Source organism: Hyperolius riggenbachi, chromosome 6, assembly GCF_040937935.1.
Source record: "Hyperolius riggenbachi isolate aHypRig1 chromosome 6, aHypRig1.pri, whole genome shotgun sequence".
NCBI classification, from domain to species: domain Eukaryota; kingdom Metazoa; phylum Chordata; class Amphibia; order Anura; family Hyperoliidae; genus Hyperolius; species Hyperolius riggenbachi.
In genome coordinates, this window is record NC_090651.1 from 65,533,719 (window position 1) to 65,556,174 (window position 22,456).

The 22,456-nt window shown below is 43.8% G+C and overlaps 1 protein-coding gene across 3 annotated transcripts in view; it reads left to right on the plus strand.

Annotated features, from left to right (window-relative positions):
- Positions 1-22,456, plus strand: part of USP24 (ubiquitin specific peptidase 24) — a 273,414-nt gene that overhangs the window by 209,322 nt on the left and 41,636 nt on the right. For all 3 annotated transcript variants that reach the window (XM_068239422.1, XM_068239420.1, XM_068239421.1), the window contains exons 38-45: positions 507-568; positions 5,255-5,446; positions 5,539-5,650; positions 7,463-7,607; positions 10,178-10,297; positions 17,065-17,190; positions 18,829-18,927; positions 21,243-21,325. In XM_068239422.1, coding sequence (XP_068095523.1) covers positions 507-568; positions 5,255-5,446; positions 5,539-5,650; positions 7,463-7,607; positions 10,178-10,297; positions 17,065-17,190; positions 18,829-18,927; positions 21,243-21,325 — 939 coding nt within the window. The remainder of the gene's footprint in view (positions 1-506; positions 569-5,254; positions 5,447-5,538; positions 5,651-7,462; positions 7,608-10,177; positions 10,298-17,064; positions 17,191-18,828; positions 18,928-21,242; positions 21,326-22,456) is intronic.

Consider the following 22,456-nt stretch of genomic DNA (forward strand, 5'->3'; position numbering starts at 1 on the left):
GTCACTAATCAGTAGCTGTCTGTTAAGTATCCCAGAGTGAAAATACATAAACTATTGATCTTGTCCTAACTCTCACCTGTCCTCAGAAGTTGTATTCTGCCAGGAAAAAAATGTATGGCTGTAATTTGCTTATCAGTGATGCTTACTATATTCCCAACAAGCTATGGACAAGACAGAAGCTGTCACTTCCATGCCTAGGAATTAAATCTTTCAGGCAGCAAAATAAAACATGTAAAACAGCATGGTTATTGATATCTTTTGTACTATACATACACGTTTATCTCATCCTGTTCAATGTCGCCTCAGGTACACTTTTTAAGTTAGAGATTATTCAGCTCCATAGGACAGGACAGCAGAGAGCCTACCAGATCATTTGCACAATGAATGGGACTAAAGTGTTACCTAGACTGATGATTAAAAAAATATTTCAGACATTTATCTCGAGCGTGTGCATGGTGTTTAGTGTAAGGACTTTATTTATTTATTTATTTTTTCTTCTACTTTAGATTGTTAGCCCAGTGCACTGAATATTTTGATTTGAGATGCCAGCTTCTGGATGACTTGACTAGTAAGTATTGCAGACAGATTTGGTTGTCTTATTAGATAAAGCAATAGCTGTAAAGTACAGGAAGTTGACATTCTGTCATAAAGTTTACAGCCTCTGAGGGACATTTACTATTGTCTTATCAGGCAGCATTTGGAAAATATATTCTACCATGGATTTTTAGGGGAACCTGAGCTAAGAGGGCTATGTAAGGTGCCATATTTATTTTCTTTTAAACAATACCAGTTGCCTGGCAGTCCTGATGATCTCTTTGGCTGCAGTAGTATCACGGTCACACACCTAAAACAAGCATGTGAATGATCTAGTCAGGCTTCAGAAGCATCTGATCTGCATGCTTGTTCAGGGTTTATGGCTAAACGTATTAGAGGCAGAGGATCAGCAGGGCAGCCAGGCAACTTTCATTATTTAAAAGGAAACCCTTCAACTTCCATATCCCTCTCGCTTCAGGTTCTCTTTAACATTGGGACAAGGGTATTTTTCCCCTGCCTCCCTCACAATGTCGGAAGTAATGTGGGATATGATCTGCCAGAGAGCAGAAGTTCACACTCACTGCATTTCCTCTCCTGTTCCGCAATAACAGGTATTTATTGAAGATTACTACAGCCATTGTCTGGAAAATAGTGAAAACTGGGAATCACTGAGGGCCCATTTCCACTAGCCACAGTGCGGCAGCACTTCCTAGGATCCCAAAAATGCTGCAATGTCTGCCGAATCGCTAAGGCACGCAACTCAGACGGCGGCAGCATTATTCCCCTAGGGCAGAGTTTTCCCACACGATTTGCTTGCAGGAAAACTCTGCGGATTCGGCCCGATTTCTGTAACAGTGGAAAACGGGCCCTTAGTGCATTCCCAAAGAGTCATTGTGGGAACCCCGCCTGCACATTGCGCTTCTTTCTTAAAGGAAAACTGATATGAGAGGAATATGGCTGCCATATTTATTTCCTTTTAAACAATGCAAGTAGTCTGGCTATAATTATATAAACTGCATAAGCGCTCTACAGCATAAAAATGAAGTAAACCTCCAATCAGTTCATACAACCAAATAGTCTCTGTCGACTCTTATATTCTCCGCTTCTTTCTCCAGAATAAATGGACCTCGCATATAGAGAGAATAGAAAGAAGAGAAAAAATATATATGTGTAGTGAAGTCCTGCTATCACTTCAACGTTTTTGTATGCAACCACCAAAAATTCCCGTGCTTGTGCCACTCCAAACCTGCCAACACTCCTCCGTCACCTTAGGAAAAAGTGTACATTCACCAGATTTATTTGCTGACCAATTACAGACAGCAAGTAGCACTCAAATTGATCGGCAGCATCTTACTCCAGAATGTCTTCCACTCTCAGCATCTCGCAATAAAGATCAAAGAAACATATACATAGTGTAAACACTTCTTTTATGTTTCCAATATCGCACTATACTTAACTACAGTGTGTAGTGCCCACACCTACACCACCTCGTGGATGCATGCACAACAATGTGCTCACCAGAACTGAAGCTGACCCCTCACAGACCAGCAGATATCACTTATCGATACTCCGGTGGGCGATGGCTGCCTGACTTCTTTGCTTAATAAAATGCTCCAAACAAGTCCAACATAGCTTAAAACCATTTAATACATAAAAAAAATATAAAGTAGTGCATTAACAAATTGTTCAGATCAAATGCGCATATCAGATTATCTGTCCACATGTGCTGTATAGCGTCTGTATAGCGTCTCTTCCTGCTGTGCCTGGAGCTACAGGCAGAGCAGGAAGAGACGCTATACAGCACATGTGGACTGATAATCTGACATGCGCATTTGATCTGAACTTTGCAGATTGTTGTAATCTCCTGAAAGCGGAGCGCATTTGCCACTTTACAACAAGTAGTCTGGCTAGCCTGACTCTTAATACTTTTAGTCGGGGCTGTGGAGTCTGAGAAATTTTGGATACCTGGAGTCGGAGTTTCATAAACTGAGCAGATTTTTTTTTTTTTACTAACTCCACAGCCATGCTAAAAATTAGACTACGGAGTCAGAATCGAGGAGTTGGAGCAATTTTGCGTACCCAGAGTCTTAGTCTGTTGTTTATAGAGAACCCGAGGTGGCTTGTAAGAATCCTATTAGCACACAGAGGCTGGGTCTGCATGTAATGCCCAGCCTCTGTTGCTATACAGTTTCCCCCCAGGCCCCCCCCCCCCCCTGCGCTCTGTTGTCCCCCATAAATCGAACGCAGTGCTAGTGACACGCAGCGTGTCGATAGCAGGCTGTTTACTTCTGCACTGTCACTTTCGCCACTCCCCCACCTCCTCTATATCGCCGCTCCCCGCCTGCGTCTCTTCCCTCCAATCAGCGAAGAGGGAAGGAACGCAGGTGGGCAGCGGCGACAGAGAGGAGGTGGGGAGAGGCGAAAGTGACAGTGCAGATGTAAACAGCCTGCTAACGATGTCGCTAGCACGACGTTTGATTTATGGGGGACAGCAGAGCGCGGGGGGGGGGGGGGGGGGCCTGGGGGGAAAACAGTATAGCAACAGAGGCTGGGCATTATATGCAGACCCAGCCTCTGTGTGCTAATAGGATTCTTACAAGCCACCTCGGGTTCTCTATAATAAACTGAGGAGTCGATGATTTTTGTACCAACTCTACAGCCCTGGTAAGTATTAGACTAAGGAGTCGGAGTTGAAGATTTTAGTTACCTGGAGTCAGTGAATTTCATAAACTGAGGAGTTGGAATTGGGTGATTTTTGTACCAACTCCACAGCCCTGCTTTAGCCATAGACCCTGTACAAGCATGCAGATCAGACTTTTACTCACATTTGACTGCATTTGCTGCATGCTTGTTTCAGGCGGATGATACAGACACTACTGATGCATGAAAGATCAGCAGCACAGCCAGACAGCTGGTATTGTTTAAAAGGAAGTAAATATGGTAGCCTCCATATCCCTTTCACTTCATGTGTCCTCTAATACGGGGCTTTTCAACCCTGTCCTCAAGTATCACCAACAGTGCATGTTTTGCAGAAAACCACAAACATTCACAGGTGAGGTAATTAGTGTCTCAGCAGAGCTGATTAACTACCTCTGTGCATTTCCACAAAACATGCACTAATACAGCTGACTGCTTATTGATCTTAACCACTTCAGGATTCGGCGTACGCTTAACTACGCCCCTGAATCCTGAAGTGGATGCCATGGAAACGGCCGCTCGTATGAGCGGCCGTTCCATGTCAGTTCACGGAGCGTGTCTCCGTGAACACCCTGCGAGCCGCCGATCGCAGCTCGCAGGGTAAATGTAAACACACGGGGAAGATCTTCCCCGGTGTTTACATGTAAACGGCGCTGCTGCGCAGCAGCGCCGTGGCAGAGATCGGCGATCCCCGGCCTCTGATTGGCCGGGGACCGCCGGCACCTGATAGGCTGAAGCCTATCCTATCCGGCGCAGGACGGAGTTCCGTCCTGCGCCGCTCACAGAGGGAGGGAGAGGGAGGGATGGGGAAGGAGGCCAGGGAGCGCTGCGGAGGGGGGCTTTGAAGAGCCCCCCCCGCAAGCGCATGCAGCCGGCGGCGATCAGACCCCCCCAGCAGGACATCCCCCTAGTGGGGAAAAAAGGGGGGAAGTCTGATCGCCCTGGCTGCCAGCTGATCGGTGCTGCGGGCTGGAGAGCCCACGCAGCACCGATCAGGCAACCCCCCCCCCCCCCCCTGGCACTGAAGTGGATAATCTAGCGCCTTTATTTTGCTAGCAAAGATTCTATTGTTCTTATTCAATGGAAATGACCTTGTCAGTAGAATTAACTGCTCATCCCCAGTGTATTGGCTTGACTTTAATCGGTCTCCATGATTTGGAAAACGAAAACCAATCCACCCCTTCTCAAAATGTGTTATGGTCATGTGGCACCTACCCAGCTCCTCGGCAGGAAGACAAAAGTTTCCAGGGCACCAGATGAGTTGGTCAGCATAAACACCAATGTATTTCATCTCTGGTCAAACAAAGATACAAACAAGGTGTATGCAGTCTGACAGCCGTTTCGCGAGCGTCGCTCGCTTCTTCAGACACCAATTAAGTGATTGCTCTCTGAGGAAGCGAGTGACACTAGCGAAACGGCTGTCAGACGCATACATCTTGTTTGTATCTTTGTTTGACCAGAGATAAAATACATTGGTTTTTATGCTGACCAACTCATCTGGTGCCCTGGAAACTTTTGTCTTCCTGCCAAACTATTGCACTTTTATTCCAGAGGCGCAGTGAGTCACCAGTTTCTCCAGTAGACTGCCAAGTCCAGCATCTAGTGCCAACATCCTACGTTCTATCTTTTTGGTATCTCTACCCAGTTCTTTTTTGCTGGAGTGCGAGGCCTGTTCTGAGAGTCTTGGTTACACCCTTTTCATATAGCATTGTGGGAGGTATATCTGACCTAGGACAGAGCCGGATACGCACTTCCCATAGAGCTTTGTAGGAGATGTATTTGACCTAGGGCAAAGCGATCAAATGCTGGGAAGGAAGAAGCACTGGGCTGTGGTCAGATGACCACAATATTCAACTTTCATTTAAAATAAAAGGAATTTGCCAACTAGTGGGGGGAGGGGGGGGGGGTGATGCATGCATCTTATATAGCAAAAGTCCTTTGTGTGCACTCTGGATTACAGTTACAGCTCTTTATGTAGCAATGCATGTAAATGTTGCCTTGTCCTTCATCTATCCCTGCACAGCAACAGAGATGGAGCAGCTGAGTATCAGCCCAGCGACCATGCTAGAGGATGAGATCATGTGGCTGGATAATTTTGAGCCCAACCGCACGGCGGAATGTGAGACCAGCGAGGCGGACAACGTCTGGCTAGCCGGCCACCTACGGATTATAAAGACTCTGCTTTCACTGTGCGGTGCTGAGAAGGAGCAGCTTGGTGAGTTCCCACCCATATGATCTGCTCAATCCATATATCATGCGCCCCCTGTCTCCATGGGTTTCATCTCTTGCTGTGTTCTCGTTATGCAGGTCCCTCTCTGATTAAACAACTCTTAGATGACTTCCTGTTTCGAGCCTCCAGGATCATCCTGAGCAGTCACACACCAGCAGGAGCGCTGAGCCAGCAAGACTTCCACCCCAAGTATGACCACATTCCCCCTATAGTGGTATTACATATCAGTTATCCACCTTACTGTGCAAGGCTTGTGTAACCTGCTGTCTTGTCCCATTTGTGTGTCCACTAGGGTTGCTCTTACAGAGTAGCTATGTACTCATAGCTACTCAAAATCGAAATTTAAATTAGCTAGCGCTGCCCGTAGGAGTGGGGGGTTGTTAACTTACTAATGATGCCGCTGTTAGGTTAGACAAGACGCTTCAGTCGCGTTTCACGTCATTCCCATGCTTCCTTCTTCAAACTGGAAGGAGAAAGCATGGGAGTGTCAGTGGACGCGACGTGGGACCTGAAGGGAGCACATTGTCCAGTTAACCCTCATCTTCCTTGGGCAATGCTGGCTACTTTCAATTTCTATTCTGAGTAGCTACTCCATAAGAGCAACCTTAAAGTCCACTAAAATTTCAGATCTAAAACCTTACTCTACAGTTCTGCATATCTAGGGAAACACCTGTTCATGGAAATACAGTCAATTTTAAATGAAAGCTTTGTGTATGGCATGGGGAAGTTTAAAGACCTTTTTACAGGCTTTTACTGCTTTGTATGTCCCTCTTGGGAGACAATGTTTCACAGGTGTCTACACTGGGAGATTTATTCCCTACTCCCGATGGCGGCCGCTGAATTTTTGAGTATTTGTGTTTGATTACATGACATCTGCCCTTGAGGCCGGAAATGTGAGAAGATCTCCTCAATGGGTACAAAGCCAACAATAAAAACCCTGTAGCAACTGTCCCCTGATCTATTTAAATGTATTTTATTTTTAATTCCTCTGCTCTCACTTTAAGATGAAGGGAGTCAGTAATGAGATTTACTCTCTATAACGTGGCATTGTTCTGAAATCATCTGGTGACCTGCTGCTGTGCTTACTGCTTACAGCCAGTGTTGTTAACCTGTTTATACTGATGCTCCATGGAGAAGGGAGTAAGTGACATGAAGGGCTGCTTCAGACAGACGTCTGGACCAGCCACATGGCGTCTCTGTCAAATGCTTTTCTGCAAATTTGGCGTTTGGCAAATGCTTAAACTTTTGATCCCTGCAGAGGATATAGAAGCTCCCCACGTTTAGCCAATCAGGATAAAATGAGACAACAGTGTTTGTGGGACTGACGGTAAGCAAATGTATCAGCGGCTGTCCATTCACTTGAATGGGCAGTATGTGGACCTGAACTCTTGCACAGGACAGAATGAAAACAGAGGAATACACCCTATATTTATTTATAGAGTTTAACCTGTATAATTCCCCCTAATCTGTGATGCATTACAAGTTGTAATTTGATCCCTCAGCTTTGCCAACTGACTGCCATGGCAGGGAGGCTAATTTGAAAGCACAGGATGTCATCCATATGTCTGCTTCCATAAAAGCAGGAAGTAGAAACACTTCAAATTTTATTGCAGGATTTGTATCAGCTGTAACAAACATTTTTCTTTAAAGGTTCCTATGCTGTTTCTTATCGGTTAGAGCAGAGAGTGAGTTCAGGTCCACTATAAGCAATGAGCACCCCGGCCGACGTTTACTGGCATGTGGACGTATGCGTGACCTGGCTTCAATGCTGCCGCCAGTAGCCATGACCTGTACACACAGCCCCGATATCAATATAGCTTGCCAGTGTTTACACTACATTTATTGCTTGAAAGATAGTCACTTATTTCGCATGTGGTAGTGATGCTGTGTTTTTACTTTCTGTTTTATAAAAGTGCACTTTGCCTGTACGCTTCCTGTATACTTTCTGTACACTTCCTGTGTGAACTGACAGTCATCCTGTTGACCTATTTTGTACTTTAGGTGTAGTTCTGTGAACAGTCGGCTGGCAGCGTATGAGGTCCTGGTGATGCTGGCAGAGAGTTCCCTGGCAAACCTCCAGCTCATTACTAAGGAGCTGCTATGCATGCACCATCAGCTGGATCCTGCACTCACCAAGGAGTTTGATGTGAGTGTTCTGATTGATGATTCGCACAATACATTTTAAAGTGTAGCTGTGTAGAGATGAGGTCGGCACTAGACACAAGAGCCAGCAGCAAACACGCCGACTACACCTCAGGATGCACTCTTGCTAAGAAGTCCAGTCAATATAGCAAGTAGATAACAGGCGAGGCTTCCAATCCATGCAATTAAGGTTTTATTGTAGCTGCAGAGTACGAGGCATACCAGAAGATGGGGGTACAAACACAGCGGCCTTACAGCCATTTTACTGGCTTTCCGCTTCCTCAGGGACCAAAAAGTGTACCGGCAACTGGTATTGATTAAAGTGTATCCGAGATAAACTTTTACTCATTGCATAATTGTACCTCTTACATATAGTTTATAGGGCTTTCCTCAAGCCAAATACTTTTTTGTTTTGTTCTAATACCCTAAGGGCCCATTTCCACTAGGAGCAGTGTGATGCGGCTACATAGCCGCATCGCACCGCAGGTGTCCTGAAGCACATGCACAGCAATAGAAGAGTACCTACTGCGTGCTTGTTGTGCGGAGTGGTGGAGTGCGATCCGAGAATCTGCAGCATGCTCGCACGTCCGCATCCGCCCGCAGCCACGTCCCCATCGGGAGATGCGGAAGTGATGCGGCCGGCGGTGGAAGCGATGCGGCTAGGTAGCCGCATTCGCATCACTTTGTAGTGGAAACCGGCCGTAATTCCCTATAAACTAAAGAAGCCTCTCCCACAGCTCCACCAGGGCCTAGGCATTCTGAGTCCCATGTAGCAAGTGCTCATGGGAGCTCAGTCTGGTGAGGAGGCGGCATTACCAGGTAGAGATTTCAGAGGCGAGGGGGAAGAGAGGGAAGTAGAGTTTTCACAGGCTGTGGGGAGGAGATGCAGAGCAGCTTGCCAATAAGCAGAATATGGCTGCTCTCGTATCACAGGAATAAGTAATCATATACTGTTGAAGCTGTTTGCAGCTAGATTTGTTGTGTTAACTATCTAAACTTCAGGTAAGATGTATAGACAAGTTAGTTTTTTTTTTTATCTAGGATCCACTTTGACTGTATCACATGACTCAACAAGTTGAAAGCCACATCTAAACCTAAAATGCCGAACAGCATGTGATAGGTGCACAAAGGGCAGCCAATGGAGATGCAGGGTACACAGATTTGGCCATGTGTTTTGAGGTCTTTACAGAAAGTAATCATGTCATAGTTTTTTAGTTTTTGTTTTAGAAAATAACACATTTCCAGTTTGGTCCCTGCTCCCCAATCTAAGTCAGGGGGAAGCAATGGCTTCTTCAATGCAGTAATCAGCTGAGGCAGAGACTTCCTTTACAGGTTTTGTGCATACACTTGACATTTATAAAAACTGCCTTTTTGTAATTAAATAATCTGTAATGTTATCTACTGTCACCAAGAATCAGAGAGGTGCAGGAGTATCCTTATGAATTATACACATAGTTATTACCATATGGGGAGTGAGCGTTGCAGGTGCATTGAGCACTTCTGCAAAAAGGGGGAAAAAATAAATCTAAGTTGCAAAGTAAGAAGTTAAAACATAGAATAGAGATTAAGAAAAGCAGTTATTTCCCACAATGCAACGAGGTTCACAGATAGCAAACGTCAGGACCATGGTCCTGTCATCACACTGTGGGAGGGGTTTTACCTCAATATCAGCCCCCCCTGGATGCTCTATTAAAGAATAGGTAAAGATTTCTCATGGGTAAAGGGGGATCGGCTACTGATTGGGATGAAGTTCAATTCTTGGTTACAGTTCCTCTTTAAAGGGACTCCGAGCAGTGCAGAAACTATGGAAAGATGCACATCATTTTAAAGCTCTCTTTCTCCTCTTTCCAATGATATATAAACCGCCGCCCTACGCCTTTTAGTTTTCGCTATTTTCGCGATTGAAATTGCCGCGGCCGCGATTTCGATCGCGAAAATAGAGAAAACTAAAAGGTGTAGGGCAACGATTTAGGTGTCGCCAGAAAGAGGAGAAAGAGAGCTTTAAAATGATATCCATCAAGCCATAGTTATATTGTATTACACAGGACGACACTTTCCCCAGTGTCAGCAGCTCCATTCTGCTGAATGCAGCTGCTGACTTTGACAAAAAGTCGCCCTGTGTAATACAATATAACTATGGAAAGATGGATATCATTTTAAAGCTCTCTTTCTCCTCTTTCTGGCGACACCTAAATCGTTGCCCTACACCTTTTAGTTTTCTCTATTTTCGCGATCGAAATCGCGGCCGCTGCAATTTCAATCGCGAAAATAGCGAAAACTAAAAGGCGTAGGGCGGCAGTTTATATATCATTGGAAAGAGGAGAAAGAGAGCTTTAAAATGATGTGCATCTTTCCATAGTTTCTGCACTGCTCGGAGTCCCTTTAAGAACACAAGCGAATATAATTTGTTTGTTTCTCTTGACTCATTTCTGGTCTTTGAAGAATCAATGTCTTGGTTTATCTTTACATGATTATAGTCTTTGTTTATCTTTGACATTGATGGTCTTGGTTTATCTTTATGACATAGTCTTGGTTTATCATTATGGTATTGATGGCCCTGGTTTATATTTGCAGTATCTGCCACCTGTGGACAGCAGGTCGAATTCTGGCTTTGTTGGACTGAAGAATGGAGGAGCCACCTGTTACATGAACGCCGTCTTTCAGCAGCTCTATATGCAGCCTGGGCTTCCTGAGGTCTGGTAATCACTTACAGTCCATATTGATGGTGATTTGTGTTCTACACGCTGAGATTTATACAGATGGGGAATTTGGTGCTTGTACGTTGTCCGGAGAGTAGGGTGTGTGTATGTGTGTGTGTGTGTGTGTATATATATGTGTGTGTGTGTGTGTGTGTGTGTGTGTGTGTGTGTGTGTGTGTGTGTGTGTGTGTGTGTGTGTGTATATATATATATATATATATATATATATATATTTACATTTTTGCTCTGTGATTCCTTCTGTAACTTCAGACTCAGCTGACACCACCCCCATCTCCTCCTCATTAACTCATTAATTTAGTTGACTCAAACTCTTCCTGACCACATGAACTTCTGCACGCCAGATGTCTGTCAATCGCTGCCTCCTTCAGCTGTTGCATAGGCATGTTCATAGCTTCACATATGCTGTGTGTCCATCTTAACCTCTGCATCTTCTTCTTTTGCCCTCAATTTTTCCAAGCGTCAAGTATTTCTCCAAACAATCTAGTGCTCTCATTATCTAACCAAAGTATTTGAGTTTTATAGTGGTATCAACCATTCTAGTGAACATTCTGGCCTTATTTCTTTAAGTTTTGACTGGTTAGATCAGACCTGTGTAAACTTTACGTGGCCCGGGCCACATTCCTCCATGTAATATGTCGAAACGCCCTGACGGTGTGTCACGTGACGCCCTATGGCCATGGAGACGCCACGCTGGAATCGGGGATCTTGTGAGATTTAACCCACGCTTATCGCCCAATCATGACTCTGAAGGGAGAAAGAGTGGAGCAGTCCCTGTTGTCACTCTGGGCTGCCTCCAGTCCCTGTTGTCACTCTGGGCTGCCTCCAGTCCCTGTTGTCACTCTGGGCTGCCTCCAGTCCCTGTTGTCACTCTGGGCTGCCTCCAGTCCCTGTTGTCACTCTGGGCTGCCTCCAGTCCCTGTTGTCACTCTGGGCTGCCTCCAGTCCCTGCTGTCACTCTGGGCTGCCTCCAGTCCCTGCTGTCACTCTGGGCTGCCTCCAGCCCCTGCTGTCACTCTGGGCTGCCTCCAGTCCCTGCTGTCACTCTGGGCTGCCTCCAGTCCCTGCTGTCACTCTGGGCTGCCTCCAGTCCCTGCTGTCACTCTGGGCTGCCTCCAGTCCCTGCTGTCACTCTGGGCTGCCTCCAGTCCCTGCTGTCACTCTGGGCTGCCTCCAGTCCCTGCTGTCACTCTGGGCTGCCTCCAGTCCCTGCTGTCACTCTGGGCTGCCTCCAGTTGGGCAGGAAGTACACACCCATGCTTTTCCTGCCCTGATGCCAGAAGATAGGCCAGGTGGACATGCTTCCGGGTTGAGAAGCATACAGTGTCAGAAGGTGATGGAGCAGGCCATCTTTATTCTATTATAAGGGCACACTAAAACTTTGTTGCTTCCACCAAGGGTGGAATACTGCTTTTAAATGTAGTCAGCCATGTCACTTTTATTATCTCCTCACAGAAGGTCACAGATTGGACCATTTGCCAGCTACTGGCGATTTTTTTTTTTTGGGGAGTGGACCGGGAGGAAACCTAGGGTACCGGGGGGAAGGGGGGGGGGGGATTGGAAGAAGCCCCAGGTAAGTAAAATAGGACATATTCTCCCCTAGTCTTGGGTTTATTTAAAGAAGGACTGAAGTGAGTTTAAAAAACAAACATGAAAAGATAGAAGATCGAGAGCCCAATATAGTGTAGTACGTATTAGTAGGGGATGAGAGGTAATGAAAAGTAAGTAATATACTCACAAACCAGGGTTGCCTCTGAAGCAACCACTGTACAAGGCAGGTGGGGAGAACAAGCCTGTCCCCACTCAGGAGTAAAACGTCGCTCTCTGTGGATAGAGGAAATTGTAGGGTAGAACACCCTTCCACCAAGGGTGGATTTCTGTCCAAGGGACTGGAGCAACAACACAGCGTGAAGTCTAGATGGCAGAGGTGCCAAGCATCATCTAGACTTCACGCTGTGTTGTTGCTCCAGTCCCTTATTACCTGAGGAAGCGGGCTCTGCCCGTGAAACGCGTTGCGACTATTTACTGGGAGCTTTTGAATGAATAAATTGTGTATACATTTTTTGAATGTCAACAGCCTTGTTGTCTGTTTGTGGTTAACTGGTCCACCACCGCAACCAAAACATTTTTAACTTTTTATCTATTTTTATACTTTCGGCGCCTCTGTTTACCTTTACGCATAAAAAACAAACAAAACAAAAAGCAGATACTCACCTAAGCAGAGGGAAGGCTCTGAGTCCTATAGCACCTTCCCATTCTTCCGATGTTCGAGTTCCCCTGCAGTCCCCTCTATTATCAGTCCACGACTGCTCTCTTCCGGGCTGGGGAGACTTTGGCAGTCTTTGGAAGCACTCGGGCTTCCGAAGACTGGCTGCTCCATATTGCTCACTAGTGAGCGCCTTCTCGCGCACTCACTCATGCACAGTACAGAGCCACTCCTCTTTAGAAGCTTGACTGCTTCCAAAGACTGCCAAGGTCTCACGCGCTGGGAGATTCAAACGGAGGAGCCTGCGGGGGAATGGGAAGTCTCTATAGGTCCCAGAGCCTTCCCTCTCCTTAGGGGAGTATCTGGTTTTTATGTTTAAACTCACTTCAGATTCACTTTAAAGTATTCTTGACTTTTGACTATTTTGTACATATTTATATGTGTATTACCATCAACCTTTCATTTGTTTTTGTTCTTTAAATAGAGTTGTTCTATAGCCTGTAGGGTAAGATTACAATTCCTGCTAGATTTTTATTGCTTTCTGTTTGTCCACTGGAGGAACTGTTTTTACTGGCTGCCGTAATGGCTCCACAAACAGTGAGAGCCATCATGTTTACATGTAGTGACAGGTAGCGGCATATATGAGAGAAAGCTAGGTTGCACATCATTCGTCCATTGGCCGGTGGAGTAGGTAAACATCACTGCAGCACTATCACATAACGGGGCTCCAGCAAAACCAGGAAGCAGGGTTTTATACTGTCAAAAGCAATGTTTGATTGCTGGGAGCTGGTATCTTATCAATATACTGACCACTACTTTTTGGGATTGGGCCATATTGCATGTTCAAAGTGTAAGAACCACTATCACGAAAAAGTTAAAATTCAAAATAAATGTAAACACAAATAAGTACATTTCTTCCATTGTAAAATGAGCCAAAAATTACTTTTCTCCTATGTTGCTGTCACTTACAGTAGGTAGTACAAATCTGACATTACCGACAGGTTTTGGGTTAGTCCATCTCTTCATGGGGGATTCTCAGCAAGGCTATTATTCTTTATAAAGACACTCCCTGAATAGGATTTGTACAAAGATGCTGGCCAGCCTCCCTGCTCACTACACTTTTTTGGGGGGCAGTTGGACGGAGCAACTACCATTTACGAAGTGCTTTTGCAAATAAAGAAAACATTGGGAGTCCACCATGAGGTGATGAGTTGGTCTAAAACCTGTCGGTAATGTCAGATTTCTACTACCTGCTGTAAGTGACAGCAACCTAGGAGAAAAGTAATTTGTCTGATGTTACTCTGGAAGAAATGTACTCCATTATTGGTATATGTTTACATGTACTTTGAAGACCACTATTGCAAAAATCGTAAAATTTAAAGTTGAAGTCCAAGAATATAAAGTAATGCTGATTAGGCTGAAACCTGCACCACACATACCTCCCTCAACAGAAGTGTGGGCATTGATGCATACCCCCTTATTGCATCAGCACATATGCAGTGTACCTCTATATGGAACTGGTGGAACGGATGATCTCAGAAACCTAGAAGGCAGCAAATGGTAAATCATTTTCTTTGGATCCCCCTTGACAGCACATATGAGGCCCTGCCTTAGAGAGAGGTGTTCTTGCATCTCTGCCTCACACTGTTCAAATTATTAAAAATGTGAGACAAAAGCCATTGGATATACTTTCCCCCATGAGGTATGAAATGAGTTCTGTCTCTGTCTGGTGATGTCATGGGGGATTCAGTGTAAATTCATTCTTTGTGGCACATTCCTGTGAGACGAGACACTCTGCTAAAACTGAAGAAGTGAAGCCTTTAACCACTTCACCCCAAGGTGGTTTTTACCCTAAGGCCCCGTTTACACTTAATCAGTTGGTACACGGTTTTTTTTCTTCTCCATAGCAGTGCATTGTGAAAAATATTTCAGTTAAAACGCATTAAGTGTGAAAGGTGCCATAGGAAAACATTGGACTTACTTTGAAAATCAGTTGACATTTCAGTTATAACTGAGAGCAACTAATTAAGTGTAAACGGGGCCTAACGGACAAGAGCGATTTTTCAATAGCTTAATCACTACTAATCACAACGAAATGATCTGTATCTTGGTTTTTTTTTCACCACCAATTGGGCTTTTTGGGGTTGATATTTGTTTTCAGTATTTACTTTTTTTTCTATGCATTTTAAAGGGAAATACAAGGAAAAAATGAAAAAATACACTTTCTCCAATTTCATCCACTATAGTTTTAATATAAACACTGCTACTGTACATAAAACCCACACATTTTATCTACCTATTTGTCCTGGTTATCACAAGGTTTTAATTTTGTCCCTTGTACAAAGTATGATGACCATATATCATTTGGAAATAAAGGTGTATATTTTCTTTGGTGGTTTTTTTCTCTCACTATTTTCACGTGCACGGGAATGCACGTGCGGGAGCGCACACGCGCACACATGCACGCGTACAGCGGCAACAGCACTGTCTGACTTATAAAAACGTCCTGGAGCCATTAAGAGTCTCTAGCAGGAAGTTTTTATAAGTCAGCATGCCATTAAGTGGTTAATCTGTTGTAGAGTGTGCAAAACACAAATATTTTGTCTCCAGCTAATTTCAGACTTGAAAAGAAGGCTTTATTCACAAAACTTCTCATAAATTACTTATTTGTCACCTAATTATTAGAAATAACCTTTCAGCATTTGCAAGCAAAATAATCACTCAAAGTAAGTTGTTCCTTATTAACTTCATTTCAATATTACTTATCTTACCTTAAAGAGGAACTGCAGCCTAAACAAACAGACTGTCATTAAGTTACATTAGTTATGTCAATTAAAATAGATAGGTAATATAATCACTTACCAACCCTGTTTTAAAAGAACAGGCAAATGTTTGATTTCATGAGGGCAGCCATCTTTTTGGTTGAAAGGAGGTGACGGTGCATCAGACGCAGTTCCAACTGTCCTGTGTGCTGATCACCACTCTCAGTTGCTAGGCAACGTGAATAACATAGAAAATTCCATCATGCTTTGCACAGCATCAGGGAAAAAAGCCCGGGCAGTTTTCTTTGATGGGGCGGAGCTTTGCTTATGTGCAGCTAAAAATAAGGCTTATGTAAGAAAAACAAAGTTCTGCTGCTGTGAAACTTTTAAAGAAACACCAAGCCTTTTCAGTGCTGCTGAGTAGTCTGGAGGTTCACTTTAATTATATTTTTGCTTGTTTGGAGCTTAAAAATGTAACATAGATGAGGTGAAAACAGAAAAACCGGTGAAAAAGTTTTCCGAATTAGCCCATTGTGTGCTAAAGGGTGTAGAGTAGATTTTTCTTAAAAAGAGAAGAAAAAAAGCGGTTAGAAACAAGTACCTAATATTTTTACGACAGTCCATTTGCATGTATGCATCAGCTACCTGACAAGTGTTGTGCAGGATGGGAATAGGGATGATCATTGAGATGCAAATCATTTCTCCTTGCATTCAAATTCCATGTAAATGATATGATGCTTGAGGCTAGGTGCACACTTAGCAGTGCGGGAAACGTCCCGTTTTTATGCATATTCGTTTGTGCGTTTGTATTAGGTTTTCTATGCTTTCGCACTTTTTGTTCCCGCACATGCCTTTTTTTGCATTTTGCATGCGTTTTAATGCGTTTGCGGTTCGCATATACAAAACGCATGCGTCTTGTATGCGTTTTATGCATATCACTAGAAAGTTAACAGAATGCGGAAATGCATCAGAAAACATGGTTTGTTTTGTTTTTTTAAACGCATACAAAACGCATTACATTGTGTCACCATTGACTTTCATTACGTGTGTTTTTTTAAAAAATATGCAACAAAACCAGCCTTTTTAAAAACACAAATGTCAAAAAGCTTACACATGCTTTTTTTATGCGGCCCATTGAATAACATTACATGCATGCGTTTTCCACAACACTAGCGTTTCTGCCTAGTGTGCCCCCTGCCTGAAATTTGACCAATAAATAACTTCCTGTCACTTTTAATTGGTCCAAGTCCAAGCTGTATAGCATTTATATGAAATTTGTATGTAAGGAGAAATGATTTGCATCTCATGATCATCCACAGCTGGAAATGCCTGTTGTGAAATTGCAACATATGTTCCCCTATCTGGTTTAAACAGACTGTGTAAATGGATCCATGGGAAAGCAGGCTTCTACTCTTCATGTCTGTTGGTTTGCTACTCTCCACTCTGGAAAATGATCTTGCAGAACACCTAGTGCGACCCCCCCCCCCCCCCCCCCCCCCCCCCCCACACCACACACACACACACACACACACACACACACACACACACACACACACACACACACACACACACACACACACACACACACACACACACACACACACACACACACACACACACACCACCCCCAAATGTGGTAATTCTTCTGTTGTGTAATGACATTCCGATGAGGGATATTTATTTTTTAGTAAAGATATCATCCTCCACCCTTGTTTGTTTATTTTTGTGGTTTAATTATTTTACCCTGAACTCATGGGGATTCCTTGTGATCTTCAGACATTGCTGTCCATGGAAGATGAAACCGATAATCCAGATGAGAGCGTCTTCTATCAGATCCAGTCTCTCTTTGGCCATCTAATGGAGAGCAAACTGCAATACTACGTGCCTGAGAATTTCTGGAAGGTAGTCATCTCCTAACTGATCAAATGTATTGGGGGTACTACATCTATCGTACTTAGGATGTCTTGAGACAAAATGGCCTATTCACTAAATAGGCAGCACACTCCAATTTTACCCTTACTTATGCCAGTTACGTAGTGCATGTTGTGCAGTTATCACAACCCATGCTACCTTGATCATTTGCTATGCAAATAGCGAAATGCATCTTACCTTGCAGTATAGTGCACAGCTATCTGCATTTGATAATCTGAACGAGGCCCAATTGACACTTTATGCAACCAGTTAGTGCTTATATGCCACACCCTAGGTCAGCCTTTCTCAACCTTTTTATAGTCTAGGAACTCCTACAAAATGTTTTGGGTTGCTGGGAACACCTGCACCACTTTTGAGTTTTGTCTTCTACTTACTGTTATACACCTCTTGGTTAACAATTTTACCATTGACCTATTACATGAGCAGCAATCACCCCCACATATGAAATGCAAAAATTACTCCATCTAACGAGCAGCAGTCACCCCACAGTTCTGCAATCACCCCACATAAAAAGGCAAGTGTTTTGCCACAGTGAAGCAACTGCCATATATAAGAACTGCAACAATTACCCCACAGTGCAGCAATCGCTATAGATATAAAGTCCAGCAATGTCCCCACAGTGCAGTAATCACTCCACATAAGAATGGCAACAATTACTCCACAGTGCAGCAATAACCCCACATAGGAATGGCAAAAGTCACCCCGCAGTGCTACAAATTACCCCAAATTTAAAATGCTGCAATTATTCTCCATATAAATGACAGCCATCTCCCCCATATGCAGTGCAATGACCCCACATATTAAAAGGAGTGATAATCCCCCATATGAAATGCAGCCATCACCCCCATATGGAGTGCAATCACCCCACATATAAAAAGGAGTGATAATCCCCCATATGAAATGCAGCCATCTCCCCCATATGGAGTGCAGTATCTCTTATATAAAATGTAGCAATTATCCCTCATATTAAATGCAGTCATCACTCCTGTGTGCAGTGCAATTATCCCCCATATAAGATGCAGATAAGATGCAGCATCACCCCACATAGATAATCGTTGGTGTCACTGGTCCATAGATCCACACACACACAAATATCTATGGTGTCAGTGGGCCCTTTCCACCCGCATTTATAATTAGTATCCGTGCCCCCATACATCATTGGTGTCATTTGACACACACGTACACACTCACACACGTACACACACATGTACACACGTGTCTATGTCCATCATTGAGCAAAAAAAATAGAAAAAGAACCCCATTTGAGAAAAGCTGTCCTAGGTCAAATCCACTCTTGATACCCTGGCCTCTGTCCCAGTATCTAGGTCAGGCTGATGAAACAAGGAGGCAGATAATGGTCTCAGCCCAGTCATATTCTGCTAGGATAGACGAGGGGAAGGTTAGCGATAGGAGTGGAGAGGAGACGGTTAGAGACCTTTAGTATAGGTAGACCTTTAATTGTGTAGAAAGGAAGTGGTCTGCCAGAGGTGCATATTACAAAGACAACTGAAACTACTTTCTTCTGGGTGGAGTTCTGTTCCAGCATTATCATAGGACAATATTTGACCAGTGACCATGTGTAACACAAGTGTCCTGCACCATATATAGATCTTCAAGATGTGGAATAAGGAGTTGTATGTACGAGAGCAGCAGGACGCCTACGAGTTTTTCACTAGTCTCATTGACCAGATGGACGAATACCTGAAGGTGAGATGATTCTTCATCCTCTGAACCATATGCAAGGAGAGTATCATTAGAAAATCTCCCGTCCTAAAAGTTTTCATGGTTGCGCATTACGGAGGTTTGCGGATAACTGTACATATATATTTTTATGAATTCCTGGATATCCACTTTTAAAGTTTACACTCCCTACATATCCTTCCCTGCCCTTCCTACTAGCCTTGATGAGTAATATACCTTTTATGTATTTTTATTAATGCAGTTATGCTTTAATGCCATTGGCTTTTGCTACCTGGAGTTTCTATACAAATCAGGTGTTGGGATATTAGTGGCTGCATAATTATTCTAAGTCATTGACTGAACTTGGCTCAGAAATTGACATGACAATGTAGGTAGTTTTTTTTTGTTTAGCAGGAAATCTGAAATTGCAGCTTTAAAGGGAACCAGAGGTCCCAGAAAAAAGATTTTATACATACCTGGGGCTTCCTCCAGCCCCATACGCACGGATCGCTCCCACGCCGCCGTCCTCTGCTGCCTGGATCCGCCGGTACCGGGTCCCGTCATGGCCGCCAGTCGGCCGGCTGACGTGGCCAATAGTCCGCATCACACTGAGCTCCCTCCATGTACGTACGCGTGAGGCTGCCTACTGCGCAGCCGCATGCGTACGGGTATGAAGGGAGCCCCTGTGATGCAGACTATTGGCCGCGTCCGCCGGAAGTGACGGGACCCGGTACCGCCGATCCAGGAAGCGGAGGATGGCGGCGTGGGAGCGATCCAGGCTTATGGGGCTGGAAGATGCCCCAGGTATGTATAAAAGCTTCTTCTTTTTTTATATCACGTTCCTCTCTGGTTCCCTTTAAGGTGCCCATTAAAGATCCAGTTTTCCAGATGGTTGACCATACAATTCGATTGTTGTGAACGATTGGAAATTATAGTTTGAGCCAACAAACAGAGGAAAAAATGATAAGCAATCCTATCAGACTAAAAGAATTGTTATTAAATTCGCAACAATCAGTAGAACGATTGTTTGTTGTTGATCATCACCATTATGGCACATGATCCATTCGACCATACGCTCAATTGTTCAGGGGATTGAACCATTACTGAGCACCTTTAAAGAGAGCCTGTGTCCAGCTGTTTGGGTAGTGAGACACAGGCCTGCATCCCCACTAAGCTGCTACAGCCATGCGATATTGGGGACAAGATTATGTGTGTATTGGTCATCTATGAAGTCCTGAATTTTGTGTAAAATCTCTTGGCACTATTTTGAGGGCATGCACAGCATGTAAGTGTGTAGTTCCAAGTACCCCCATCTAAAACCTATACAATGGGTTCAAACGCAAGAATTTGCATTTTCTGCATGCACTCTGCACTGCTGGAAGCTCAGCTTATTCAGTTTTTTGGCTCTGCTGCATGCCAGTATTAGGGGACATTGTAAGATGATTACAGTCATTGAGAGGAAGGCCCAGTTAACATTGGCGCTAAAAAGCGGACCGCAACAGAACAGATCCTAACAGATGTGAATGGATCCTATGTTAATCAATAGGATTCGTTCATATTGCTCTGTTGGAACAGATCTGTTTGGCCCATTTGGATCGACTGACCCGTCGCATTCACGCCGCGCTGACGGAACGGAGGGTCATAAAACTGACTTTGTTTCACTGATCTGTTTTTACACTAATCATTTTTTGATCCATCCAGTGTGCCTTAAAGCGAATCCCAGATGAAAAACAAACTATAACAACTAACTTGTCTATATATCTTATCTAAAGTTTAGATAGTTTACCCAGCAAATCTAGCTGCAAACAGCTTTAATAGAAAATTATTTCTTCCTCTGATACAATGACAGCAGCCATGTTGTTTGTAAACATTACACAGAGGCAGGCTTATCTGCACCATCAGCACTCAGCCTGTGAAAAAAACCTAATCCCTCCCTCCTCCCCTCTGCCTCTGAAATCAATGGCTAGTCACACCTCCTCCTCCTCCTGCCCAGACTGAGCTCCCATGAGCCCTTGCTAGTGCCAAGGCTCTCTAAAAACTTGTGTGCGTGGTTTATTTAGTTTATAGAGAATTAGAGTATTAAAACAAAGTATTTGACTTGAGGAATGCCCTATAAACAATAGAAAAGTAACACAATTATGCAATGAGTTTTAAAAGTTCACCTCGGATTCACTTTAAGTGATATACAAATACAAGTAATAAAATACAGCGCTGCGTAATATGTTGCCGCTTTATAAATACAATAAATAAAAAAATTATCTCGCTACATTGTAAAGACAATGTATGATTGACATCAATTTCTGTCTGTTATCCCTTTACCATTTTTCTCTCTCAACTTGCAGAAAATGGGACGCGACCAGCTGTTTAAGAATACTTTCCAAGGTATCTACTCTGACCAGAAGATCTGTAAAGATTGTCCACACAGGTCAGTGCAGGCTTGTCAAAAGGATGTTTGCCATTTGCTGTTTTTAGAATTCAACTTTGGACTAGGGAGCTTCTGAATGCCGCGGAATTCCAATTTCCGATCAGAAATCTGCTTTCTGAGATTTGTGATTGGCCTGAAAATTCCTATCAGAGAGTTTGGAAGTGTACTGCCATTGGCATTCGGAATTGCAGATTACGCATAACATATCGTATATCTGAAAAATATAGTGGATCCACAAAAAACAACTTTTTAAAAAAAAACAAAATCAACAAACTTTAACAAAAGTAGAAAAAAAACAATTCCAGTGGAATTCAGAAAGACACTTGTCAAAATGCAGAATGCCATCGGAAATTGTCCATTACTACCAGTGAATATCTTTCTAAAACATTAGCATAAACAAAACCTAGTGGGTTTAGTGTAGGCATAGGGAACCTATGGCTCGGTGCCAGATGTGGCTCTTTTGATGGGTACATCTGGCTCATAGACAACTCAGTAGGGGTTGATTCACTAAGCTACACTGCTTAAGCAGTGCAGCTCAGTGTGGCAGCAAAAGTAACATTTTCGAAGACGTGCACACTACTGCTGTAGCATGCACCACTAACTTACTCGCGCTACCCCAAAATGATCAGCTGCTCCAATTGTCCCACTCTGCACCCTGTCAGGTCCAATGACTTTGTAGAACGAGATCCCCGCACTTTGATTGGCCCAATAGACTGCCTGTCACTCGACAGGCAGCCTATTGGGCCAAAGTGCAGGGATCTCGTCCTACAAAGTGAATCATCCCCCAAGTCGGTTAGCTAATTCTAGAAGCTGTTAGTTGGTATTTCTGCTGTCTTGCTCTCTGGGAAATTGCTGATGTTGCTGAAACCCAAGAGAAGCTGAAGACGTGTCAGCCAAAACGGTTACTGACCCCTGGTTTAGTTACATTGTACAAATACAAAGCTAAGACTTGCAAGAGTTCCGCATCTTCTATATTTTGGATTACAAATAAAATCATACGTGTGTAAGATATACAGTACTAATTTGGAATTGATCAATAAATGTATGCCATGTATGGAAAATTCCAGAATGAGGTATTTGTGTTGAAAGCATACAGCGCTTCCATAAAAAAAATGTTCTTTCAATCCCATA